The 23399-nt window shown below is 38.2% G+C and overlaps 1 protein-coding gene across 1 annotated transcript in view; it reads right to left on the reverse strand.

Moving 5' to 3' along the window:
- The window catches only part of LOC139946028 (potassium channel subfamily K member 13-like), a 50745-nt gene extending 29558 nt beyond the window's left edge, over positions 1–21187 (reverse strand). The window contains exon 1 of the mRNA XM_071943651.1: positions 19963–21187. Within this exon, the coding sequence (XP_071799752.1) occupies positions 19963–20341 (379 nt within the window). The 5' untranslated portion in view covers positions 20342–21187. The remainder of the gene's footprint in view (positions 1–19962) is intronic.
- Between the last annotated feature and the right edge of the window lie 2212 nt (positions 21188–23399).

Here is a 23399-nt window from a genome sequence, read left to right on the forward strand (position 1 = left end):
AACTCTGCTTATTATAGGATTTCATCCTTCCACAAAAAACACTCACTATACCATGTATCAGAAGTCTGTTTCTGCAAAGAAAAACACCTACAAGATTCACTGTTTGAATATCTTTATCTATTCCCCATAGCAGAAACCGCCCACGGTCCACACCGACAAATAATACCGAAGTTCGCGCCGTTTTTAACCGTCCATAAGTATTTCTTCTCATGTCGGCGGGAAAGAAGAGGTGTATGTGACTCTGGGAAATGGATTCATTTCGGGAAAACCGAGGCCGTACAGCATGTGTTTGCTCACCTCTCGGACCCAAATTTGCTTCATCTTGCTGGCTACCGATTAGCGTGAATGTGTATTTGTCTCTTTCTCGGAGTAAATCACAGTTTGGCATTTCAAGACAGATCAATCAAATACACACACACACACGCCATGTTGACTAAAACGTCCACAATACTGTGCTGAGAAATGCTAGCTGCTGGGAACAGAAGTTTTGATTTGATTATGGTTGATGTATGACTACTAAATATTCAGTCTTTAAAATCGAGATGTTCTGCTTTTATCGATTACATTGGGTGCAGTTGTTTACTCGTTGTTGACGGTTTTTTTCTTAGTTTGTTGCTTTTTTTCTCGGCAGTGCATGGGTAATCAAAGAATAGTCCAGCTTTGCTAATACTTTAAGGACAACCTTTTAGAAATCAAACTATCATAATTATTTCTACGCCGAATGTCATCTTGGGTTCCTTGAAAGCCCTCATATAAGGTTACACTTCACAGTAAGCCTACATGAACCAATCATTCATCTTCTAAGAGTAAAACAGAACTTATAAAAGATCTGCAAAATTTACGAATAAAAGCTGTTAGAGCATTGTTAGTTCTAAACTTAAATTAGGCCTTTAGCTTGATATATTCGCTGGTGCCCGGTGTGAAAGGTCAGTTAACGAAAGCCCCATTCTAAAATTAACAGCAGTGTACACATATACACATACCCCTTTAAACAACATATACACATCATGAACAAAATCCACATGAAAATCACTCAGGTGGGATTCGAAACCACGACTATTGCATTGCTAGAGCAGATACCGTCTTACCACTAGACCAACGACCGCAAGAGTGGATTTTCTTTCCAAAGAACTCGGAAAAGTACTGAGTACAGTGCTTTAACACCATAGAGCAATATATATAGCTCTATGTTTAACACATGTTGGAGTAAAAACAAATTATGTTCTTTATCCTCGATGCAAAACCAACATCTACTGAAAATAAAAACATGTTTACTAGTTTATTAAACGAGAAGGTAGCGATCAAGACGCCATATTATCATCCAGACCTGCCATGTTTATTCTGGCCTCTTCTTGAAGGGCAAACTGTTCCTTTATTAATATTTTCCCGCGCAATTTCCAGCAGAGGCGTCAACGTTCATGTGAAGTGAAGGTTTATTTTGATACCTTTTTTGTCAACACCTTTGAGGAGGACAAATCCTGACGAGCAAGTAGGAGGGGGGGGGGTCGATAAATGACCAGCTGGATCCCTGCATAATCCCTCAAATTGGAATGCGACAATTTTGAATTATGACAGATGTTGCATTTGATAATTCCCAGCAATAAGCCACTGTGATTTGTATATGGCACGGTCACTCACCCTATAGTCAATGCGCCCACTGCTTTAGTTAAACAGAATTAGGGGGGACTCGGTATATAATTATGAGGGTGGTAGGTGTTAGAACTTTATCATGATGCGGCCATCTTGATTTTTCTCCCATTCAAATCACTGCAACCAAACCGAGGCTGGAAGGACCCTTGTCACACGAAGTTGTGTGCGTTTAGATGGTTGACTTCGAGACCTCAAGTTCTAAACTTCTTTCTCGAAAACTATGGCACTTCAGAGGGAGCTGTTTTTCACAATGTTTTATACCATCAACCTCTCCCCATTACTCGTCACCAAGAAAGGTTTTATGCTAATAATTATTTTGAGTAATTACCCATAGTGGCCACTGTCTTTAAAACAAACGAATTTATACTTAATAATAATAATAATGCATTTATAATGCGCCATCTATCTAGTGACAAGACCCTATTCCGAGGCGCAGAACAAAAAACAATACATATAAAGAAATTAAAAAATGTAGAACATAATAAAAAATTATATAATGAATAATCTACTGTCAAGACATGAAACGAGCTAAGTGTAAGAGGATTTAAATAAATGAGTTTTCAGCAAGTTTTTAAACAATGGAAGAGAACTACAGCACCTGATGTTATTAGGTACAATGGAATTGGAACTGGACACTTGAAACTAAAGTAGATCTTGAATGTATGTTGTTTTTAAGCTCTTAAATTTCAAAGATAGTTGGCCTATGCTTTATATGGTGCGAGAGAATGCCCATCAAACTACCGGTTAAAACATCCAACATATCCCCCATAAAAAACTTCATTTCTTCCAACAGCGTTCATGACAAAATGTAGCCCGTAACATTCAACTAAATTCATTCATTCAGAACATCTAGTGGGAATGTGGGGGGGGGGGGGGTCTTCAAAGAGTCATGCATTATGTGACATCTCCATCGCGTCCCATGCCCTTAAGCCAACATTAATTATTCAATATCCTAACTCCAAATGGAATTTTGCATATACGATTTTTTTTTTATAAACTGTTTTCTGACGCACGATGTGTGTTGTCATTTTGCATAATTCATGCCTTGTTTCTTTTCGAAAATTGTGGTTTGTATTAAAATTAATTTCTAATGCTTTAATTTGTGTTTAATTTTCATGCGTCTTCGCTTGTTTCTACCTGAAGTGCCTTGGTTATCTGGGTATATCTGACAGACCATTTTTCACAAAGCTGTTTAATAAACACATATACAGAAGCACATCAAAATTCAGCTTAACAGAGTCAGGTTACCAGGCAAATTACTATATTATTACATGTACGGTCTGAGACTTGTATCCTACTTATTTTTGCTAAGCCGAAATATGTTAAAGCCATTGGACCCTTTCGGTACAGAAAAAAAAAAAAGGTTCACAGATTTACAAATAATTTACAGGGTTTACAGAAGGTAATGGTGAAAGACTTCTCTTGAAATATTAGTCCATGAAATGCTTTACTTTTTGAGAAAACGGTAAAACAATATAAATTCTCGTTAACGAGAATTACGGATTTGTTATAAACACATGTCATGACACGGCGAAACGCGCGAAAACAGGAGTGGGTTTTCCCGTTATTTTCTCCCGACTCCGATGTCTGATTGAGCCTAAATTTCCACAGGATTGTTATTTTATATATAAGTTATGATACACGAAGTGTGGGACTTGGACAATACTGTTTACCGAAAGTGTATAATGGCTTTAAGCAACAGTTACTGTTTCGGCAGCTCGATGAAATTATGCAAACATTCATGTATTGTGTAACACTTCGTTATACGCTGACCAGACATTGTATGAAAACAACTTTGGCGCGAATCATTCGAATGTGGACCTCTTGTTTCTAATAGTGCAGTGCTAAAAAAGGTTCCTACATAAAACAAACAAATAACTGAAAAAACACTTTGTTGTTATAGTATCTCTTTACAGACATCGCCAATCAACAGTGGGCTTTTTTGATTGGTGTTACGGTAGGTGCCCAGCGTACCGCGTCCGCTAGCATGTCAGGGGAGATGGATAGCTTTCTTCTTGCCCACGGGCCGCGTTCAATTCGCTGGATCCTGGGGATTGGAAGGAATTATGAAATGTTGAGATCACAAGACCCTAACCGCGGATGTAATTTCAGGACGAGTGTGGTTAAAGGAAGCATTGCTTGCTTTGCATGGAGAATGCTGCTGCATAATGCCCGGATTTAGGGGATATTGATTTTAATCAATAAATCTGTTCGGCCTAGTTCTTATGAAACTGCAAAGAGAACTGGCCCCTTCCCCTGTGGTTAAGTGAACCCATATTGATAATTAGTATGTACATTTGAGTTGGATTACTAATTTTATGTAGTACTACATCTGAGAAAATGCTTATAATGAATCTGGATTAATTTGTTCAGTGTAATTAATGTTAATTACGTTTTCAGCACTGGTGGAGGGGGGGGGGTGGCAGTGACGGGTATACTTTGAAAGATAAGGTCCACGTACCCACACCAACGAGTATTTGAATGTTTCTTGAACATTATATTGACTATAATTATTCTCATCACATAACACTGGCTAAACGATCGCATTAATGATTACTGTTTCGTACCAAGAACGTCTGAACTTTATTTGTGTAAAGTATTCTTCAATTCATCCTGGGACAGTCTATATTATGACGTTGTGATGTAGGCCTACAATGTTTTGACAACATCGCCACGGATGATGTTCATTTTATGAAGCTTTCCTTAAATTCTGGTTGTCATGGTTTCCACTAACAATGCATATGAAATAACTTGAGCAAACCAAAAAGCCATCACAGAAGTTTCTCGTATTTTTTCTAGACGGTCATAACGCAATGCAATTAGGATGCGTGACACAGAACTTACACGCAGCCAAAGCAATGAACAGGACAAAAAAATACTTTAGAAAAAAAAAAAATGCCAGACCCACCCCAAACGAACGTGTTTAAATAACATTACGAGGAACGAAATATTATTTGTTTCCTTAAGAACTAGAGATTACACAAACAGCTTCAACAAACTTAGTTTATTAATAGTTACTGGTTGACTTCGAATATAACCTATACCATAATAATATAGCAAGTCAACAGCTCTTTAAAAAAATCCTCAAGTTATTTTTAAAATCGAGCTTAAAAATAAGGTGATTAGCTGAACGGTGTTAGACGCAAAGCCCCTTGGCCAATTTCTATAATTAAACATTATAAATTCATTTTTGCAATCACGGTCAAGCCACCCTCCTTATATACCCGGCTTGTTCAATCGCATTTCAAGAGAAGTCTTCAACTGTACATGCATCTCAATGGAATAAATTATGTGTAGTTTTCTTTATAGGTGAAGGATTAGACTATCCGAGTTGCCATGGTTACTGAGTGGTAAGATTACCTTGCTTGCATGTAAGTCGGTGTGCTTGCTGCAAGCCAAGGCGCTCTCGGGACGGCACAGTCGTGTATATACAGAACAAATTAACTTCTTAGGTATTATATTACACGTCGATGTTTCGTTTCTTACGTTTGGAAAGGATGGAAGTTCGTGTTCGTCCTGAGGGCCTGCTCCTACAAGTTCATAGAGATGATATGGGTTATAAAAAACCTTTCTCTTGAGAAAAATATTGATACCCCCCCAAACTTATTTTATACCTTTATTTGATTTGGTTGTCACCCATGAACACATTATTTGGTTATCATTATTACATATCTGTTTGAAACAAGCAATATTAGTAATTGACAGTTTCATAAGACAAGTTTTTGGGGTTGAATAAGGAACAAGGAAGGTCATACGATATTACGTATAGATACAAACAGCGTGGGAATTTGGTTTAGGTTTTCTATATTATGAGATCGGCCCTGTTGTCTGCTGTTTTTTGTGTGTTTTTTCGGTTTTTTCCTTCATTCTGGATCGCTGTGCTTCGTTTGTGAAAAAAACTCCCGAACATTCGTTGTGGATTATTTTCAGACTCAACCTTTCATTAATTAATGAATCTCCATGAACGTTTTAGCATTAAAAAAAAGTGTGTGGGCGTACAGCTAAATGTTTGACGTTGAGTGGTTCGCTCTGCATGCATGCATTTTGATGTCAGCTATCAGGCCTTGTTGGGCATGTCCATTTGGGGGGAAACGAACAAACAAACAAACAACAAACAAACAAAACACCCACTAAGGCACTTTTTTTTGCAGCAAGAAGCAAAAAGTGCGACTACCTTGGTTGGAGGAGTGAGTGAATAAAATCTGCTTTGTACATCACTCTAAGGATCTTTTGACACATTAGGTAAATGCATTAGACCTGCTCCACTGCCAAAACTCATATATACGTATTAAATAATGCTGATCGTGCAATTAGAGCTGCATGGGTTAAGTCGTTGCCACGGTAAACTCCAAAGCAACACAAAGCCATTCAAGGAAAGTACGGGTTATGGCGTTCTGGGCCCAATTTCATTGAGCCGCTTATAAGCAACATATAGCTACGCATAACAAAAGTACGCTTAACAGAAAAAGGTTACCAGCCAAACTGCCTTGACACAAGTCGAATTCGTGACTGGTATCCTGTTCTTTTCTGCTTAGCAGAGAAATGTTAAGTATTATTTTCTGCTTTTAAAGGCAGTGGACACTATTGGTAATTACTCAAAATAACTATTAACATAACCCCTTACTTGGTGACGAGTAATGGGGAGAGGTTGATAGTATAAAACATTGTGAGAAACAGCTCCCTCTGAAGTGACGTAGATTTCGAGAAAGAAGTAATTTTCCACGAATTTTATTTCGAGACCTCAGATTTAGAATTTGTGGTCTCGAAATCAAGCATCTGAAAGCACACAACTTTATGTGACAAGGATTTTATTTCTTCTCATTATTATCTCATAACTTCGACGACATGAGCTCAAATTTTCACAGGTTTGTTATTTTATGCATATGTTGAGATACACCAATGAGAAGACTGGTTTTTGACATCTACCAATAGTGTCCAGTGTCTTTAAGCAGCTTTATGAGTTTGAGGTTTGGTCTCTCAAAGGCCCTTGCGGTAAGACACTTGTTTCTGTAGGTATAAACAATTGCCATCCTCAAACATTTTTTAAGGATTTTTTTTCTTTTTAATCGATTTAGAAGAACAAAGGGTTCTCCAATTGAAAAGCACTATGACAGTGGCATTTTCGTAGTGCAGAAAAGAAATAGCTTAGGGTAGATATTTTGTAAAACGTCGTTCGCCTCCACAATGTATTGTTTCTCAGTGCGTATAAGCTATGCTGCTTATAATGGGAGCCTGCATAAATAATTAATTATAAATTAACGTAGGCTCAATAAGCTCGTAAGATAATGGTTTCTGTGTTGGTATACTTATTTCCAAGGCGATTGTTTATATTACAGCTAGATTTGTCCACTCGGCAAAGCCTGCTAGTGGCGTCAGGGTAGCTCTATTGTGTCACGGCATTTCGTTTTCTATTATTTTTGTCTTGCTATAATTTTCTTTTCACTGGGACCCGAATTTGGTTACTGCATTTATCACTTTAAGGATGCTTGTTGAACGTTGGATGTGTCTATATATTGAGAGAAGATACTGCAAATAATGTATATAATGCCAATAAAAAAATGAATTAATTATCACCAAGTGCAAAATTATCAGGTAAGTACAACTTACAACGTCAAAATATTTATTTAAAAAAAATGCATTGGAAACTGTTATAAATATTTTTGTTAATAAAGTAACCGGACACTAGTCTAAAATTCCATCGAAAACTTACTGCTTTTCTTAAAAATATTATCATGCACCGGATTAAAAAAAATGGCAGAATTAAGGCAGAGGGGAAATCAATCTAAATATTTTCATGGCAATAAACGTTACTTATAATAGCTTATGAATAATATGCACAACCCGACTCCATTGAATTACACGCAGTCGGCATCCAATCTTAATTTAGCAGGGCAGACTGTCACGTCGGGTCGTGAGTGATTTGCACGGATTGACGGACCCGCGTTGAGCGGGAAAAACTCGGCTGAATATTACCGTCCTGTCGCAGAGCCGTGAATTAATGCCGTGTACGAAAAAAAAGCGATAACCCGGTGCGGGAAAGAAAGGAAGCCAGAAAATTAATTGTTTAGGCATTAACTTGCAATCCGTTATTAGACGGGTCTCTTGATGCAGATGGTGATGAATATCGTCATCTGTTCTGTGGCTCTGACGTGTGGAGGATAAGATTTTAAGATTTCTCTAGAGCTAAGAATGTGCCCTTTTTACAGCCAGGTTTCTTTTGTTTAACTTTCCAACTTGTACTGTGCTGATCGGGTTTACGAAGTCCATATAACTGAAAGAAACATGCCTTTCATTCCACTGACCACCTAGTTATGCAACTCACAAGAACCTTATTTCGCTAATTACATAAACCTGTTGTACGACGGAACATTCTCACTAGAGCGGGAGAATGATTTGGCCAGTCATTTGCATAAATTGAAACATTATTTAAAAAGCAAAAAAAAAGTATTATGGAAGCGAACTATTCTTCACAAAAACGGTGTTGTGGTTCAACGTTTCTACTTTCCTTTAACAATTTTTTTTTAGTCCCGACGGTTTCATGGTTGTTGAAAAATCAACCTAAATGCCAAAGAAATTAAATATGCAGACCTTACAGCTCACTTACAATGTATCCTCATAATGACGGACGATGAAATCATTTGGCCATTGCAGATTATAAGCAGAAGGTTACTTTATTATTCGACGCACCCGCACGCTAAAGCAACAGAATTACTGTCTCTTATGCGATCTGCTATAAATAGAATCCAAACATAGACCGTGCGTATATACCAAGCTCGGCTCCCGCGGCCATTTTGTTTTTGAGCTCGTCGCATTTCTTGCGTTCGGGGGCATGTTGATCACTAAAAGGTATAACAAAACAACTTACACACACAGCAACATAGAGTAATCGGCCCACGGGCTATTAAATCTTGCTATTACCCCGCAAAGCCCCCAACAATTTCCCAACATTACAGCAAAAGAGATTTCTTCCCTGATTTGCAATTCGCTTATAACATATATTGATCTACGGACTTTAACGGAGGGGGCCCCAGGAGTTTCAGATAATATGAGGGGGGAACGCATGGAAGACAACGCTAAGCTTTGAGTGGAGGAGACAAGAGAGGATCATCTGTGTTGTAGGCAACCTTCAGCAGACCGGATTACCTCCTTAACAGGTTTTGCCAGACGCTCCAGGGACGATTGTACTGGCGCTTGAGCCTTTTAATGACTAGGCCTACTCCAGGATGATGGAGGGAAGTTGGACTTGTGGATTGCACGCTGCCTGACGAAAGCAAACACTCAACCTAACCGTGTGATTTCGCCCCTAAAATTTGACTTGGACCGTACGTGGAAATACTCGTTAAAGAAAAACTCCACACCGAAATTCACTCTACACCCTATTGAAAACCTGTTGAATGTTTGACCCGGTGTCCTGGAGCAAATCTTTCTCGAGGATTAATCCATAAGGATTTTACCATTTGGGGCTATGTTTCACTGAGAGGCATGTTGTGGGCGTAAGGGTTGCTGTCTTACAGTTTAGTAAACAATATGACTTCCAAGTTAAGCAAGGAAAACACAAGAAGGTCTGTAGGGGTTGAAATTGTTGTTTGAAAGCAAAACCAGGTCAATGTCTTTTTAAGTACAGGCAGCTGAAAATGTGCAAAAGGGCTATTCGTCTACTTTAAAGGCAACGGACACTATTTGTAATTACTCAAAGTAATTGTTTAACACAAAAACTTACCTGGTAACAAGCAACAGAAAGCTGTTGATAGTATCAAACATTGTGATAAACGGCTCCCTCTGAAGTAACGTAGGTTTTTGCGAAATAGGTTATTTCTCACTCAAACAAAAAGCTCACCGAAGCTCTCACCGAAAGCACAAAAAGTCATGCAAAAAAGGTGTTTTTGTTTTGTTTTTTATTCTCTTGCAAATTCGACGACCAATCGAGCAACATTTTTCAAAGGTTTGTTACTTAATGCATGTAAGGCCTACGTTGAAATACACCATATTGGTCTTTGAATATTACCAAAGGTGTCTAGTGCCTTTAAGAACGAAGACACTCGCGACCTTTTCAAACCAACATTGAATTACATGAGGCAGTTTGACATGTTTGTAGGTCTTTCTATAGCAACTTTGTCCGCCTGCACTGTAATGAGATTGAATGATATATTTGTTTGTGCCAATGTTTTAGCAGCAAAAGTCTCATCACGACATACCCACGAATTAGTTAATGTATAGATTTAGGAAAATACGACATTCCTGCTTCATTTTGGCCGATATTCTATGTTTCTTTCTTTGAGGTTTAATTTAAGAAGGGTTAATTTTTACCAGTTTTCATTTTGTCACTTTGTCATAGACTGACAAACTATGTTTCGTGAAGACTTCACATAGGTCTATTAATAATAATGTTGCTCTCATAACTGCGCTTGTCACACCCAAAGGGCGCCCCGAAGCGTTCATTGTGCGAAAAAGAAAGAGGGAAAAAAACCTTTAAATTGAGATTTTGTTTTTAAATGTGATTCAAGAATCTATACAATACAATAAATGAAAAACTTTGACAAATTATCATTACAGACTTTTCACGGGCTAATAAAATATATATTTTCCTTTCATGTATAGACGATTAAATAAAGAATAAAAAGAAGAAAATACTAAAAGTATAATCCCGAATCGTTAGTCTAAAACCAGTCTGTACCATTATGGATAGAGAGAGCATATGGCCATAATATTTTATACATTATTTGTATCCCTAATTTGATATCGGATACATTATTTGTATCCCTAATTTGATATCGGATAAATGCTATTTCAGTTTTAACCCCCTCCCCCATAAAAAAGGACATATAATGTAGCATACTTTGAAATTTATAGTGAAGATGGACACTAAAATTGAGGATACAAAACAGTACAAATTGAACCAGACATAAAATACGAGAAAAAAAACTACATACAATGTCTCCATAACAAACGAGCCTTAGGGCCTAAACATAAACAGCACAAAACATCACGACGAGTTGTACACATCACACATCATTACAATTACACTAATCCGTTTCCATGGCGATGTATGCATGCGCGCGCAAGGTGTGTCGTGATCACACAAAAAGTCAAGTCGTTTCTGCCTTGTCTTGTCTCGTGCCCGCTACCCCCCCCCCCCATCTCTCTCTCTCTCTCTATTCAGAGCTCACCGCCCACGCATCGCGCCCCAGTCGCCCTGTATTTGCTTAATCCCTCTTGTGTAAACTCCGCATAGGTTTGTCAAACCATGGTCAAACAGCGGAGTAATTAACGAAAATCTAATAGTAAGAAATCAACGCCGGGACTTGGTGGGCGACTGAAATGCAACGCATGTACGAGCCCGAGAAACATTAAGGGCTGGATGTGAAATGAAAGATTGCTAACTTACTAACACGTTGAATGATCTGTACATGTGTTGCATGAATAAACCCCATAGGCCCCGTGTGCTTGCTAACAGTGAACTAATGAACAACCCATGCCCTCATGTCGTCGTTCCACTCCGACCCGCGTCCCGCCCCTTAAGGGACAAGTCTAATTTCTGCAATATGCCTTTAAAGCCACTCTGTGTGGAGATTTTTGTTCTGTGAATTTTAAACTGACAGGTAAAACCACAATCTTTTTACGTAAAAGCTTACTTGGGTTTGTACATGAGATAAAGGTTTTGGTGGTCTTTTGAACGCCCTTTGTTCAGTATCAAATCTGTATTAATTAACATAAAATGTTACATCGTTAGTATCATTTTTATATACGAAAGGGGAAGTAACCTTTGGGTTGGAAACTAGACGCAGCAGTTGAACAAATGCAATAACCGTTTTTTAAATTTATAAAATAATAGTTGGTATATCACTTTGATGCCACAATGATAAAACAAACTTGCAGTATATAGGGTGAAAGGTATCATTATGAGTATTAATTATGCAAAACAAGATGCAAAATGATATATATGTGAAGGTAAACCCATGGAAATATTAACGGAAAATGTGATCATATCTTTGTAACCATAGTGTAAAGGAAAATATGCCTCTTGTGTTCATGGCCATAGATCATCTTGCCTTGAATGGCCATAAGACAACGCTCATAGGTTCACATAATTTGCTTGAAGTGAATAATTTGCATACTCTTTTTAAAGACGCGGTGTTTCGTGTGACGAGACGGTTGTAAGAATAATGTTCATACAGTACATGCCTGTAACGTATGTAACGCCCAGTGAAACTCTTGACAACAATCCTGCACATCATCGACGACGTTCCAGATGTTGTTTTATTGCGAATTTGAATATCTATATTTGATGAATAAAACTTGAAGGTTTGCCCGGGGAAGAAAATAATGTTTTTAAAAAAATGCGGCGTCATCAAGTTAAATATCTCTCTATATTATGAGGGGAGATATGAGTAATTCCAAAGGAACCGGTGGACTCACTGAGAACTAGTCATGACCGGTATACACAAAAAGAGAAACTCAACTACATGGTGTAATCCTAAATTTCTTGCAGTAAATGGTGGGTAGCCGTGTTAGTCAGGTAAATGGAAAGAGACATATAAAATGTTGCGCTGTAATGACTAACTAGTAATACTCTGAATTAGCTTTCGTATAGCAACAGCTATAGTTCATCAGATGCATTGAAGCAAAGCGACTGCTATTGCACCCGATGAAGTAATTGTTGCTATGCAAAAGCCAAAATGCAGATGTTTATTTATAACCAGTAACTCATTCAAGAGCTACATTTTATTTTCTCTTTGCATTATTAAGTATATAGCGGTAATTGAACCAAAGCAGCATGTCCCTTAACACACACATTATTAGCAATGGATGTTGTTTGTTGTTTTTGCAAACTCATACTTCAGATTGAACAAAGTGGTCGTTTCGTTTCCGTTCTTTACAAATGAACAAAAACGCTGTTTCCTGTTTGAGTCCTAAAATATTGACAGTGATCGTTGTTATTTAGCTATGTATAATAGTGATTGATGTTTACTTTTATGTTGTGCTTTTGTTGTTGCTTTCTATGTTAATCTTAAGTAGGATTTGAAACTTTGCGTGGTGGAAATACAATATGGAAAGGTTTTGCGGTAACACCATGTAATGACTATCTCTAAATGAGTTGGGGTGGTTCTGCTTCTTCCATGGTTTCACTGACCAACGGTTTTTTCAGAACCACCCCAACTCATTAGAGGTAGTCAAAACCTTTCCATATGTTAACCTTTTAAATTCATACAAATTTAAGTTTTACAATAATGAAAAAAAAATGTGCTCTCATTACTGATTTTAGCTTGGTATATTGATAAGATACATTTATCACTTTGTTTATGCCATTTTTAAAGTGTTTTTAATTTGTTTTTATTTATATTGATATCATTAGTGTAATTCTACAAAAAAATTCTACATAGATGTAATCAGACTCGGAGAAGATTTATCTGTAAACGACATATTTATTTTTGAGAAGTAAGATAAATTGTCTACATATTAAATCGGAGGAAAATGATATCTGTTATATAAAAACAGCAATCCGGGAGATGGTTGGAACACTCAGAATGAAGGTCCACAAATAGAAAGAAAGAAAACAATTAAAGATTCTCCTATCGGGTTATGTATTTCCGTGAAAATCGTAAAAGACGTTTCGTTTCATTATTGCTATCCAAACGGCAATATGGTGGTATGTTCTGTTGTTTATCACCCGTGTCATGTTTCATTTATATTAAAAATATAGCGTGAAAAAAAGAGCAATTTAAAAAAAATTACTACTTCTTTACCTACGTCATTAACGGTATAATAACTAACTGCAAAAACATAAAATGGAAACATGATGGTTGTTGAGCGCAGCCAACTGTGGCCTTATCTCGCTGATAGTGTGTACAATCGACTCCGTCAAATAGAATTGCAGATGACTGTAGGTTTCACAACATCCACATAATTCTATCTTTAAAAATGTCAAAAGGAAAAGTGTCAAGAGGCATGAGTTCGTGCCGCCACACATTTTATGCATGTAGTTTTGGATGTTGTTTGGACAGTGTCATGTTTTTAGCATTGTATCTATGACAGTCTAGTAATGTTTATCTATATAAGCTTTACTCGTAAGACGAGAATTATTTTGTATTTTTATACTGTGAGGAGTCAGAAATTACACGGAGATATGCTTCCTTAAAGGCACCGAACACCTTTGGTAATTGTCAAAGACCGGTATTCTCACTTGGTGTATCCGGACATAAGCATAAATAACAAATTTTGTGATAATTTGACTCAATAGTGGTCATCAAAGAAAAAAAACACCCTTGTTGCACAACTTTGAGTGCTTTCAGATGCCCAATAAAAGGCTTCAGGCCTGGAGTCTTTTGATATTTTGAGTGAGAAATTACCTCTTTCTCAAAAACTACATGTTACATAGATGGAGCCGTTTCTCACAATGTTTTTTGTTTTACTATCGACATCTCTCCGTTGCTCGTAACCATAAATCTTCATGTTAAAAAAAATTGAGTAACTACCAATAATGTCCAGTGCCTTTAAAATGAAAGCAAACATGTAATTGGAAAGCTTATGATTATTAACAAGGAAGTGTCGTTCGTTGATCGGGATGCCTACCCGTAAATGTGAAGGTATTGTTTGTATATTAATTATGCAGCCAGGGCAATTACTGTAAAATATGAAAATAAAATTCACCGTAGGCCCATACACGACTGAACGGTATCGGCCATTTTGGATATTTAGGTTGGTTGGAAACACATTGCGCATGCTTAGTTCTGTGACGTATGTCTTCGTGAAGAACACATAAATTCTGTCATACAATAGGGCCCTACTGTTCGATCAAAAACAGAATAGATTTCGAGTATGAAAACAAATCCTTAAAGGAATGATACACGTCTGGTAGTCACTCTCAAAAATGAATGGCAATAACAACTTACTTGGTAAGAAGTGCAGCAGCTTTTGAAAGTAGCCTACAGTGCATTGTGAGAATGAAATGTCACTTTTCATTCCCCAAAATTTGAATCTGAGAAACGTTACTGACAGTAACACGCTTTTTAAATTGTGTATTCCAATTGCAGATTATTCTTCTTGTGTGTACATTACATTACATAACCAGTTTTTCGGCAATAACTCGAAAATGCAGGCTGCCACTTTTAATGAAATGTTCACAACTTATGCGCCACTGCATAAATTATGTTCCTTATAAAAGGGATAATGCAACAAACTTGTAAATATGACATGTCCATTTCCAACCATTGCTGTCAGCTGCAAACGACGCACCAGTCATAATTCTAAAGGAAAAAAATGATTTAATGCGATGATTATCCACACATTGGCGTTTTATGTTTCAGTGTAACAGCTGTCCAGTGCAAACTGTTGATTCATAGATGTGAGTAATTATTTTAAATTTGCGGGCATCAAATCAACATTACTCATGGACCGATTTAAGGAAGGAATTTATTGTCCCCAGAAGCTCTAACAACTCAGGAAAAGGTGTTTCTCACCCCCCCCCCCCCGCTCCCACTTACTTTTGAAATGTCATTAATAATATGTCTTTATATTTTGATGGTAATTTTTTGTTCTTCTTTTTGTATTCGAGTTGGTGCGAAGAAATCTACATTAAACGATGAGACGGGAACCCATCACGCTCCTAGCATGTCAGTTAAAACACCCACACAATTTAGGCTAGGTGCCAATTTCTTAGAGCTGCTTAAGCACAGAAAGCAGCTTAAAGTCACCTGGAAATAGATTTTTTTTTCTTTCAAACATAAGAGTATATGCTTACGAACAATAAAACAATTTTTTTAGTAATTGTTTGTCACGATTTATATGTTTAAAAAATATATAAAGTTGTTTGGGGGGCTGACTCCGCCTACCCCTTTTGTGACGTCAATCGAGGCAGACTTTGCCTGCAATGCGTATAGTAAACACACGTGCAAAGTACATGTACGTCCAAGTCGTGAATTGGTACATTTCAAAAAGTGTTTTTCTGCATTCAGCAGCAATACACCTGGTCGGCATTGCCGGAAAAAAAAACAAAAAAAAATTTGTTTGAAACGTACAAACTCACGATTTGGTCCGTACATGTACTTTACAATTGTGTTTACTCTACGCATTACAGGCAAAGTCTGCCTCGATTGACGTCACGAACAGCGCCCTCTCGGGTCGGGGTCTACTCTTAAATTTGTAAATAACATAAGAACTGATTTTTTAAAACCTTAGCTAACTGTTTATTCACATTCCACTCATCAAAACAGTGACAAAAGCTTTATTTTGAAAAAATACCACTTCCAGGTGACTTTAACACAACCAAGTCATGCTTACAAGAACAAGGTTACAAGACCATATGCCTTGAAAAAATGTCGTACCTGGTATCCTACTCGCTTCTTCTAAAGCACTGACTTGATTAGCAACATTATCTGCTTCAGCAGCGCAATGAAATTTGGCCCAGGTATAGTTTTGCCGTGTTCATGTTTGCGAATATTAAGAAGTGATGAGCAGCGACCAATATTCTCGGAAATAGCAGTATTTTGAACAAAGCAAATTCTCAGTACGATTTGCTATACTTTGATACTTTGATGAGTAAGCAAGGTATTCAAATTGTTATTCTGCTGGTATACTGCGTATGTATTATTCATGAATTACTTATTTCATGATCTGTGAACGGGATATACATATCAGCACAACGGCTGTTTTACATGATCCCGTGTCTTCAAAAATGAGACCGACATTCAGGGGGGAGAGTCATTACTAACGAAAAAGTCTGAAACTTTGATACAAATTCAAATGTATGTTAATTAAAATGATGGCGATTCTACCGTTTGGTAAACTCTGTGGGTATAGATTCCAAGGAGCTTTTGAAAACAGTATCCAAAGCACTAGAGAAGTAGACCAATTAGCAGGATTTCTTTATTTGTGGAAACAAATATTGTCTGATTTTCTTCACCAGGCCGACATAAAAAGTCTGAATTCAACCAAAAGTCTGAACAATCTCATCCCTGGACACTACTTTAAAACAGTCAGAGTCAACAGATTTTGCAGATTTTAAAAAGAAAACCGACAAGAGGATCAAGCCTTAGTGTTTAAACTTGAGATATGGAGGTATAGACAGCACATATTTCACTTTCTAAACCCTGCCGGATCATAATGTACACGGTTCCGGGTCCAATAAGCCATGTTGAGGTATGGCGGACACAATACTATGACACTATAGCCCTTTTCACACGGCCAAAGTGTAGCCAGGGTCCCTCGCTACACAATTTACCAGCGTGGATTGTTCATTTGTTATCACCATGTATGACTGATTTTGTGAGCTTTCACACTGCAAAGTTAAAAAAAAAACTAACAACCCTTGAGCGACATGAGAGTGTTATGAGGAAGTGGTAATCCTGATTTGGGTAAAGTTGTCTGTAGCCACCCAAACTAAACAGCGGTACTCCTATAGTGTCCACCATACCTCAAAAGGGATATGGAGGCCTGACTCGGAACCTTTAACAAAATGTTCAAGAAAAGGGTCAAAGTACGATCAAGAATCCGCGCTTAAAAACACTTCTTTCTTTGTTACCACTATTCGCGTGCTTCTGGATCCTGTGGTCGATTTCACAAAGAGTTGGGACTAGTCCTAACTTGGGACTAGTCCCAAGGGATATAAAAAAAAACGTACGGCTAGTCCTAAGTTAGGACGAGTAACTAGTCCTAACTCGATATAAGACTACAGTCTTATCTCTTTGTGAAATCCACCCCTGATTAAAATGTGACCCCGGAGTTGATTGCAGCGTTCGACCGTTAATAGACAGTTTTTAGTCTCTCAACGAAATTTTAAAGTCCATTCCAAATTGTTAGGTTATTACTATTTTAAGATACGTGTTGAGGGATTAACCACAGTACAGCCGAGGGTGTATTAATTTTCACAAACCATCAAGCCAGTGTTGGTAGAAGGAGAAAAAAACAAAGTTGGAAGCTTTCGCTGATGTTCCATTTGCCACTCATATTATAATTGATTAACAAGCTGGCAATGTCATTATTTCTATTCATCGATGGTAAGTGTGCGCGTTTATGATAATTCTAGCTTCAATGGTAACTGCTGTTTTACATGCTGCTTTGTACATGCGTCATCAGCCTTTAAAATGTTAATCATTTTCCTCTCAATTATAAAATCATACACTGTATATTCTGCTCTATAGCTCATCAGATTAATTAACATTTTCAAACACAATGTACCCCCTAATTCAACAGTGTGGATAAATTCATTAATAATTATAAATTATGCAAAGATGTGATTGATAATGACCTTAAGATATCAACTTCAGCAGATAATTTGCAGTCAATTATTCATGCATCAAAACAAGAGATTGATAAATAAAGTTAATCTGCTGCTTAAACCGTTGCGACTATACATCAATAGCCTTTTTGAGGTATGCCGGACACTAGGAGTGCACTGTTTGGTTTTCACCATTCCTCAAAATTGCTTATTGCGTTTGAGGTTGGAGACATAATGATTCGGGCGAAATAAGAGTAACGCATTTGATTGGAAGGATAACTTAACCATGTAGGTAGGCTACGGTACAAAAGGAATCCAAATAAAAACTTTTTTTCTTCTAAATTTGGACGTGAATCTGACTTGTTCTCGTTGTATAATACCATCATGGCGTTTCCCTAAAGGCCCATATTATTACGTCCGGTCACCCCTATGACAATAACCTTTGTAAAATTTATTATTAAAGCAGCTATTGAAAAACGAGTTGATTTTTGCATTAGGCTCGTATTTACAATAAAAGCATCATCAGGCAAAGCCATGGGCCGAAACAACTAAATTTCGGAGTTATACTCGTTTCTGAAAAACAAAACGAAACACGCACCTTTGTTCCGTTGTTGTTTTCCGGTGTATAACTATATTTACGTATGGGAATGGTTCGTCTATTGGTTTGCCTTTGCGTTAAGGGCCGAGTTGCATATAGAGTTGCTTAGCAGAAACTGTTAGCTTACATCTTTCTGCTCAGCAATAAGTAGCAGGATACCAGCCACAAATGGTAGGCCTACATGTGGCATTGGCACGAAACCTTATTCTGATATCAACATTATATTGTTGTGCTTATCTACATTTTTGTTCGTAAGCAACTCCATAAAATTGGACCCAGACTGTTTCTCAATTGATATGATATATCCAGACCTGAATATTAACTTTCGGGGTGGGTCGCTGTTCATCTTTCCAAATTCAACATGTGAGACAAACTTTTAAGTGGAGACCAACTCCAGATTACGAAATGCGTGAAACTTTCATATCCAATACATGAAAGCAGAGGTAAGAAAGGTGTTTGTTAACGATCGCTGTTTGTTGTGGATTTTTTTAATGGCAATAGGCAATACAACTCGAAAATAATTGTGCAAAACTTGTGCAACCCCTGCCATAGAAAGTCGCACTTTGAAATGAACTTGTAATCATAACTTCTTTAAGCAGACTGCGCGACAAAATCTCCCAGTAGAACCTCGAAGAATTATTAAGAGTAATCTTTGAATGCTGGACAACTTATTATTGTATTTTTTTAAAGCTCTTTATAAGAACTGAGGTGGTTCATTGTTTAGAGCAAACGATTGGTTATGCGTCGGAGAAAGTGAGGCGTACAACAGAAGTACAATTCCAAGGGATGATAAACAAAATGTTCTTTTCGGGGTTTTATGTGTTGCGTAACTTGAGTAAAGTCATTTGTGATTGCGGCACCAGTGATTGTTAACAGAAAAAGATAAAGTTTTGCGAGATTTTTTTAGAGAGTAAATCGACACACAAACCGTAAAATGCGTACATAGGAGTTAATAGGTTTTTTGTTTCATTTTAATGGTGGAATGAATTTCGTGCGTACCAGTTCGCCATTTTGTTGTTGTCTGATGACAATAATTTGATGATCTTGCAGTTGACCTATGTGTCATTACAGGCAAGAAGCAAATGCAATTATAAATGTGAAAATTATGTACAATTATTTGTGTGTGCTTTTGAGTGCTAAATATTATTATTTGTGTATTATTGTGTTCAATGCGAGACATTATTAATGGTCACCCAGGTTCTCGCGTGTGAAATTGTAGGTCACAATCCTTCAGCCCGTTTTCTTGTGTGGATGTTATTACATTTGTGTATTTTGTGTATATATGATTTTTAATTATTTGTGTATATATACTGTGTTCAATGCGAGAACATTTCCGTTATTTTTTTCTCGTTTTTTTTTTTCTGTTTTTCTTGTGAAAGTTTTGGCCACAATGATAGTTGTATCCTTCAGACCGCTTTCTTGTGTTGATGTTACGTCTTTCTTAATTATTATTTCTATAGGGGGCCTAATATGGTTATTTTCCTAAATTTGATTTACTTACCAATTGTGGAAACGACAGTGCATACAAAATAGAAGGCTCCAGGAAAGTCCCACCGTGGTCGCTTCTCGTACAAAAAGCCCTTTTTATCCGCGTTAGCGTGCGTTTCAAGGATCTCCTCGAATTCTGTCATGTTTAGAGACGCATTGTATTTTGCTTTGAATGCTTCCATTGTCCTATTATAATCTAAACGATCCACTTTTTCTTGGTCTGCTTCTATTGCAGAGAAAATCTTTGCTCCGACGAGAATGTAGATGAGTAGAGACAAGATGAGGAGGACGAAACGAGCATTATCCTCCTTGAGATGTACAGCTGAACAACATTTGCCCCGCGCCATACCTGCTAGCAAATTCTTGCCGCGTTCAATGTTCGGATTCAACATTCAATACAACAGTATGAGTTCCAGTTTTTTTTCTTTTTCTCTCACCCCGTCCACTAACTGTATACGCAGTAGGTGTTTTTTTTTCCGGTGGAATATTTCACAGTGGATTTTTCATGCAGAGTTGCCTACAGTAAGGCCTGGATGTGGAAGGAACACCAAGCACCCTTTCTTTCAGGCGAGATGTCATTTTCGATATCCTCGGACGCACAACAACTCGATGAGTCTGGTCGACGCATTTCAAGCCCGGCGACGAGCCCTTTGAGACAAGTTGTGGAGTTGCCTGTATACACTGCCAGCATAAAATAACCCAGCTCAATCATAATGTCAAAGTAAACAAGAGATGATGATCAAAATGGGTAAGTAAATTGCACACTGAAGAACCCAGTGACTCAATTGCCATTTGGTTGTTTTCTTCGTATCTTTTTTTTATTATTCAAAGATGGCGTCTACGAGGCTGAAGCAGCATTCGAAGTTAACCGTCGTTATCATGCACTAATTGACCATCAAAATGGATAGATATCTCCGGGCCTGAAGTAAAACGAACTCGTCGTCCCTTAGAAGCCAGCTCTACATCTACCCTGTGACGACATTGTCTTTAAGATTCCAATGTCTGATAATAATGTGCAGGAATCGCCTTAACCATTTCCCAGCGAGCAATTCACCGAAAGCGACGTCTTTCAGCACAGTTTCTCTTCTTCGACTTGGTTACTGGATGCAATGGGTTTTTTGTTTCTCTGTGTGATGTGTGCATATACTGCGTGAGCAATAGCCCTGCACTGCCGAGTTGTAACTGCAAATGACAATTATCTTGCTCCCGCTACGGGTTGATCAGCATATTACCATGGTTTCCCAGCACAATCGCCCCTCGCACCCTTGGGAGTTTATATGCAGCTTTTTAGCATGATAATTCGCGGCGGCAACAGCGGGTAACTAAGGGGAAAAGCAAGAGATGCGGATAGACATGGAGACGGCTTATGAATAAGTAAGTGACTGCTGAACAGAGCCGAGTGACTTCCAGTGAATACACGACTGAAGAGAGAGAGGCAGCGCATTATGCGGGTTGGCTCGAACCACGCAATAATTGTGACAATAACGTTACCAGTGTCTGACAACCAATACACAGTCGTCAATGTACATACCGGTGATGTACATCGATGGTAAACATCAACACCTCAAATGGACCATACGAGAAGATGAAGACCAACAAAAACACACATCTTTTTACTCCCCTCTCCGTACAATCGGTATAGAGCAACAGGTTGTCATGTTTTCTGCCTATAGACATGGGAACTAAACAATCTGTCCCATCAAACCAAGCTAGACAGCACCGTGGAATTATTGGATCCGGTTGGTGGGAAAAAACGCAGCTGTGTTTGCCAGTCGCAGATTTCCCTGCAGGTGCAAAATTGTCCACGGTCACGTGACCCCCCCCCCCCCCCCCGCCCCACGGCAAGAAATATCCCGTTGTTGGCGATCGATGCATACTCGGTTGCCTTCTGTTCACACAATCATTATTTTGTAGCAGTTTGCTATAAAACTTTAATTAGCTGACTGCGTGGTGAAAGGCAAATAGACTTCGGAGCTACGCGTAACAATCGAGTCCTTTACTTTTTAAATACATTTTTTCAGAGGCCTCGTCTGGTAACCGGCAGCTGTTTATACATTAAGAGTCAATGAATTTCTGGTTTATTGACACTTATAAAGCATTTGGAATTCCGTCTAAATATCGATACAGTGGGGGTTGGGAACACGACTTGTATAGAATACTTCAGGGCCCAATTTCATAGAGCTGCTTAAACACACAAAAAGTAGCTTAGCACAGCAAAAATATGCTAACCAGAATAAGGTTACCAGCCGAAATACCGTGTCACGAGTAAAATTTATGAATGGTATCCTGCTAATTTTTGCTTGTTTGGGCCCATTCAATCTATTGCCCAAAAAGCTAGTGTTAAATAAAGATGGATTTAAATTCGATCGTTGTTATGTTCATATGCCTTTTTTTAGTCAGCTCCCTCGAAAACTTGAGCATGAATAATCACCAGACCCCTTTTGTGCATAGACGAATTACATAAATAAAGCACTTCTCTAATCAAGTTCTTTAGTATTAAAGGTAAAGTACACATCATAGAAGAGTAAATTAATTCACACTGTATAGTTTTCAAAAAACACACCCAATGGTTTACCCCCTTTACTCATAACCCTTGCCCCCCTCCCCCCCCCCCCACCACCGAAAAAAATGTCGATAAGGCACTGAAATAGTTCAATATATTATAAAGCTCACCCCATTATAAATGCTCTACATCATTCTTTATCTTCAAGTACGCGCTAATCCTCCAATCAGATTGGCAGAATGGAGTGGTGATAATATACAAATATTGACTGCTTCGAGTGCTATGGTTAAAACTATGACTCCCGAGGTGATCCACGGAGCGTTCTATTTTCCCGAGGCGAAGCCGAGGGAAAAAAGAACGCTCCGGGGATCACCGAGGGAGTCATAGTTTTTAACCATTGCACGAGTAAAAGCAGTCAACATTTGTTTTATAACACCCCAAACATTTCTAAAACCTGTATTATTATTATTAAGTTACAGACCTGAATGCTACAATCCACGGACGACGCGAACACAGATTGCAAACACTTTTACCTACTGTGTTGCATGTAGTGTCGGACAATCCGAAATGGTTACAGACTATTAATTTATCATCCTCGTACACGCAACGGACGTCTGCACGCCGTGTGCTAGTCTGTCGGACTAGCGCACGGCGCCATGTGCTAGTCTTCGGACTAGCGCATGGCAAACCGACGCACTATCACACGGCCGTCGTCTAGCAAAACTAAGACATGTCATGTGACGCGCTCTAAACCAATGAGCAGGCACAATACTTGCAAGGGGTGTTATAAAAACCTTTATAACACCCCTTGCAAAGATTCTGCCTGCTCATTGGTTTAGAGCGCGTCACATGACATGTCTTAGTTTTGCTACACGACGGCCGTCGGTTTGCCATGCGCTAGTCCGAAGACTAGCACATGGCGCCGTGCGCTAGTCCGACAGACTAGC

This window comes from Asterias amurensis, chromosome 1, assembly GCF_032118995.1.
Source record: "Asterias amurensis chromosome 1, ASM3211899v1".
In the NCBI taxonomy this organism is placed as follows: Eukaryota; Metazoa; Echinodermata; class Asteroidea; order Forcipulatida; family Asteriidae; genus Asterias; species Asterias amurensis.